Here is a 3,615-nt window from a genome sequence, read left to right on the forward strand (position 1 = left end):
GCTGCCCAGGCGGGTCTCGAACCCATGGGCTCAGGCAATCCACTCACCTCAGCCTCCCAAAGGCGCAGGATTACAGGCTGAGCCACCGAGCCCGGCAAAAACTTTAGATTTTAAATGGCATGTTCTGGTCACCGACTCCAACCTTCCTCATTGTATAGACAAGGAAACAGAGACTAACAGAGGTAAAGTAACTTAAGGACAAACAATAATGGGGACTAGGATTTTAACCTAGGCTTCTGACTAGAGCCAGAACTTCTGTCACCACTACAGCTACTGTACCATTCACATCTTACTTCATCATCTTTCTCTGATAGTTATTAACCCTCATAAAGCTCCACCAGAAATTCATGAAGTTTTCTAAGTGCATATATCTCATGTTTCATGGGTTAATATATTGTTGTGCATTATTCCTGTATTTTTCATGTATACCTATTTCCTTGATTTTACCTGATTACTTGGAAAATACATTATTTTCCCCTAAATGCAACACCTTTTATTTGCCCATAATGAAGTTCTTCTGCCACTCTTCTGACCACTCATACAGTCTTGTGTTGTTTCATGAAGTTCATCCCTGTGACATGGCATCTCACTACCCAGAAGTAGTGCAGTACTGTCATCTGTACTGTAGTATAGTGTCATCTGTAAATTTGGAGAATTCACTGTGCACTCCCTCAAGAACATTTATAAATTGTTTATATAAGACTATCCCTCAGTTTCAAGCCCTGGGGGCCCCACTTCTCCAGTTAGAAAAATAATCGTTCTTCTTTAACCTTTCTTCCTTTTCCTACTTTTAAGCCCTTATACTAACAGATCTAGAAAATATTAGCAGCTATTCACCTGGTTTCTTGTGAGCTATCTTGAGCAAATTTAGCAGCAGCTGGTAATATACGTTCAGCCATATCCTTTGTTCCAGACAAAATACGTTCTGGTTCCATAAATTCCACCACATCTGATAAGTGCTGGGCTGTACACTTTCTTACGGCAATGTGTAAATGGCTATAAGGAAACATGATCAATTAAAACCAAGTGAGTGTGTGAACTATTTTCCAAACATCTACTTTAAAGTTAAATGATTAAATAGCTCCTCAACAATCATCCTGGAAGAATAAAATGACAAATTATTTGCATTAGTTATCTTTCTCCAAGAAGTGAAATATAAAATAAAATTCATAATCACTGACATTTCTTTTGTTCCAGATCTATGAATAAAACATTATTAGCATAAGCTATATTCTTCTTCTCCTTATGTGTAACACATAATTTGATATTTATCACATAGGAATTATTTAATAAATGTTTTGGACTGAAGTAATACTGAAATTAGCTTGCTTTTTCCCTACACTCCAGGTTGCACTATTTCATCTTTAGTTTGAAGACATTTCCAGATTATTTTGAACATTACCTTTGTCCTCCATTGATAAGAGAAATAACTGCACGTGAAGGAGTTACATGATTAACCATAGCTCTTAACGCTTTGTCAACATCTTCTCTAATAAATGTATTTGATTCGCCAGCCTTGTGCAACAAAACTTTAACTGTAGTGTCCAGTTCTTGATCCATGTTCTTTTTCAGGTAAGTGAAAAGATCACTTAAACAGACCACAGCAGCACGAGAAACTCCGGAGCGTAAATTTTTTACCTAAAAAAATTTCCAAAATATACATTTTGCTGATATTCTACAAAAAAAATCATTAATGGCTTTTAAATGAATTTTACTTTTTTTTAAAAAAAAGACAGGGACTTGCTTTGTTGTCCAGGCTGCAGTGCAGTGGTGAGATCACAGCGCACTGTAGTCTCAGACTTCTAGGCTCAAGAAATTCTCCTGCCTCAACCTCTCAAAGCACTGGGATTATAGGCAAAAACCATCACGCCTGGTGAATTTTACTATTAAAAACCAGCATCTAATACAATTTTTTAAATGTTGAAATTAAGGCATGGGCTATTTTAAATATAAGCTTACTCTTATCATACAATATAGACTGGTTTAATAATTTAAAAGTCAGATAAATGTAGCAAATTTAACCTTTATTATTCAAATAATCCTTAACTTATATCTGAAAAATAAGTTTACCTCTTGAACTACTGCAAAATTTGTTTCATGCAACTTCATGTTCAATATCTCAGAATGAAAAGCAGCTAAGCATCTGATAAAATTCAGTCCCTCGATTTTCTTCTCCCTGTGGGGAAAGAGAAATGAAAAATCATGTATTAAATGCAGCTCAACTGGAACAGGTTCTCAGATGTCTTCTTTTTTTGTGGCTGGAACTGCCAAAAAAGACCTTATCTGTTTTCCCTTACTATTTATGAATCTCAAGTTTTAAAATTGTAAAAATCTTTTAAGAACTAAAACTACTAACAATGGTCAAACTAAGTTCATTTTTTGTAAATAAAAAACAATTTCTTTCCTAGTATAAATGCCATATTCTTTGCAGAGAGTAGGAGAAAGGAATGACAAAGAATGAGGAAAGCAGTGAAACAAAAATGGAAGGGGAAAAGTAACTTCTTGTTACCTTGTTGGTGAGTACAGGAATATCTCAGAGATATTGCAGGTTTAGCTCCAGACTATCACTATAAAGTGAATATTGCAATAAAGCGAGTTATCTGAATATTTTGGTTTCCCAGTACATAAAAAAGTTATGTTTACTATTGTAGTCTATTAAGTGTGCAATAACATTATATCTAAAAAATGTATACATTTTATTTTTATTTTTTTTTAGAGACAGGTTCTTGCTGTCACCCAGGTTGTAGTGCAGTGGTGTGATCATAGATCACTGCAGCCTCAGACTCCTGGGCTCAAGCAGTCCTCCTACCTTGGCATCCCAAAGTGCTGGGAATACAGGTGTGCTACCACACTTGGCCTACATACCTTGATTAAAAAATACTTTATTGCTAAAAAATGCTAGTGTTAATCTGAAGTTTGAGTGAGTTGTAATGTTTTTGCTGGCAGAGGACCTTGTCTTGATGTTGATGGCTGCTAACTGATCAGGGTGGTGACTGCTGAAGGTTGGGTAGTTGTGGCAATTTATTAAAATAAGACAACAGTGAAATCTTACACATTGATTGACTCGTCCTTTCATGAAAGATTTCTCTGTGGTCTGTGATGCTGTTTAATAACATTTTACCCACAATAGAACTTCTTTCAAAACTGAAGTCAATACTCTTAAACCCTGTCACTGACTATATTTATGGAACATTCTAAATTCTTTGTTGTCGTTTCAACAATGTTAACAGCATCTTCACCAGAAGATTCTATTTTAAGAAACCACTTTCTTTGCTCATCCATAAGAAGCAAATCTTCATTTGTGAAAATTTTACCATGAGACTGCAGCAATTCAGTCACATTTTCACACTCCACCTCTAATTCCAGTTCTCTTACTATTTCTACCGCATCTGAGGTGACTTCTACTGAAGTTTTGGATCCCACAAAATCATCCATGAAGACTGGAATCAATTTCTTCCAAACTCTGATTAATGTTGATATTTGACCTTTTCCCATGAACATTCTTAATGTCATGCAGAATAATGAATTCTTCCCAGCAAACTTTTTTTTTTTTTTTTTGAGTTGAACTCTCTCTCTGTCACCCAGACTGGAGTGCAGTGGCACGTTCCCGGCCAC

The 3,615-nt window shown here is 35.7% G+C and overlaps 1 protein-coding gene across 1 annotated transcript in view; it reads right to left on the minus strand.

Annotated features, from left to right (window-relative positions):
- LOC103263182 (TOG array regulator of axonemal microtubules protein 1-like) overlaps positions 1 to 2,176 on the minus strand; it is a gene marked incomplete at its 5' end in the record, with an annotated part of 32,140 nt that extends 29,964 nt beyond the window's left edge. The window contains 3 exons of the mRNA XM_008060864.1: positions 838 to 996; positions 1,403 to 1,638; positions 2,071 to 2,176. Coding sequence (XP_008059055.1) covers positions 838 to 996; positions 1,403 to 1,638; positions 2,071 to 2,176 — 501 coding nt within the window. The remainder of the gene's footprint in view (positions 1 to 837; positions 997 to 1,402; positions 1,639 to 2,070) is intronic.
- Positions 2,177 to 3,615: the final 1,439 nt, after the last annotated feature.

This window comes from Carlito syrichta, unplaced genomic scaffold (genome assembly GCF_000164805.1).
Source record: "Carlito syrichta isolate Samal-C Ts95f unplaced genomic scaffold, Tarsius_syrichta-2.0.1 Scaffold304749, whole genome shotgun sequence".
NCBI lineage: Eukaryota > Metazoa > Chordata > Mammalia > Primates > Tarsiidae > Carlito > Carlito syrichta.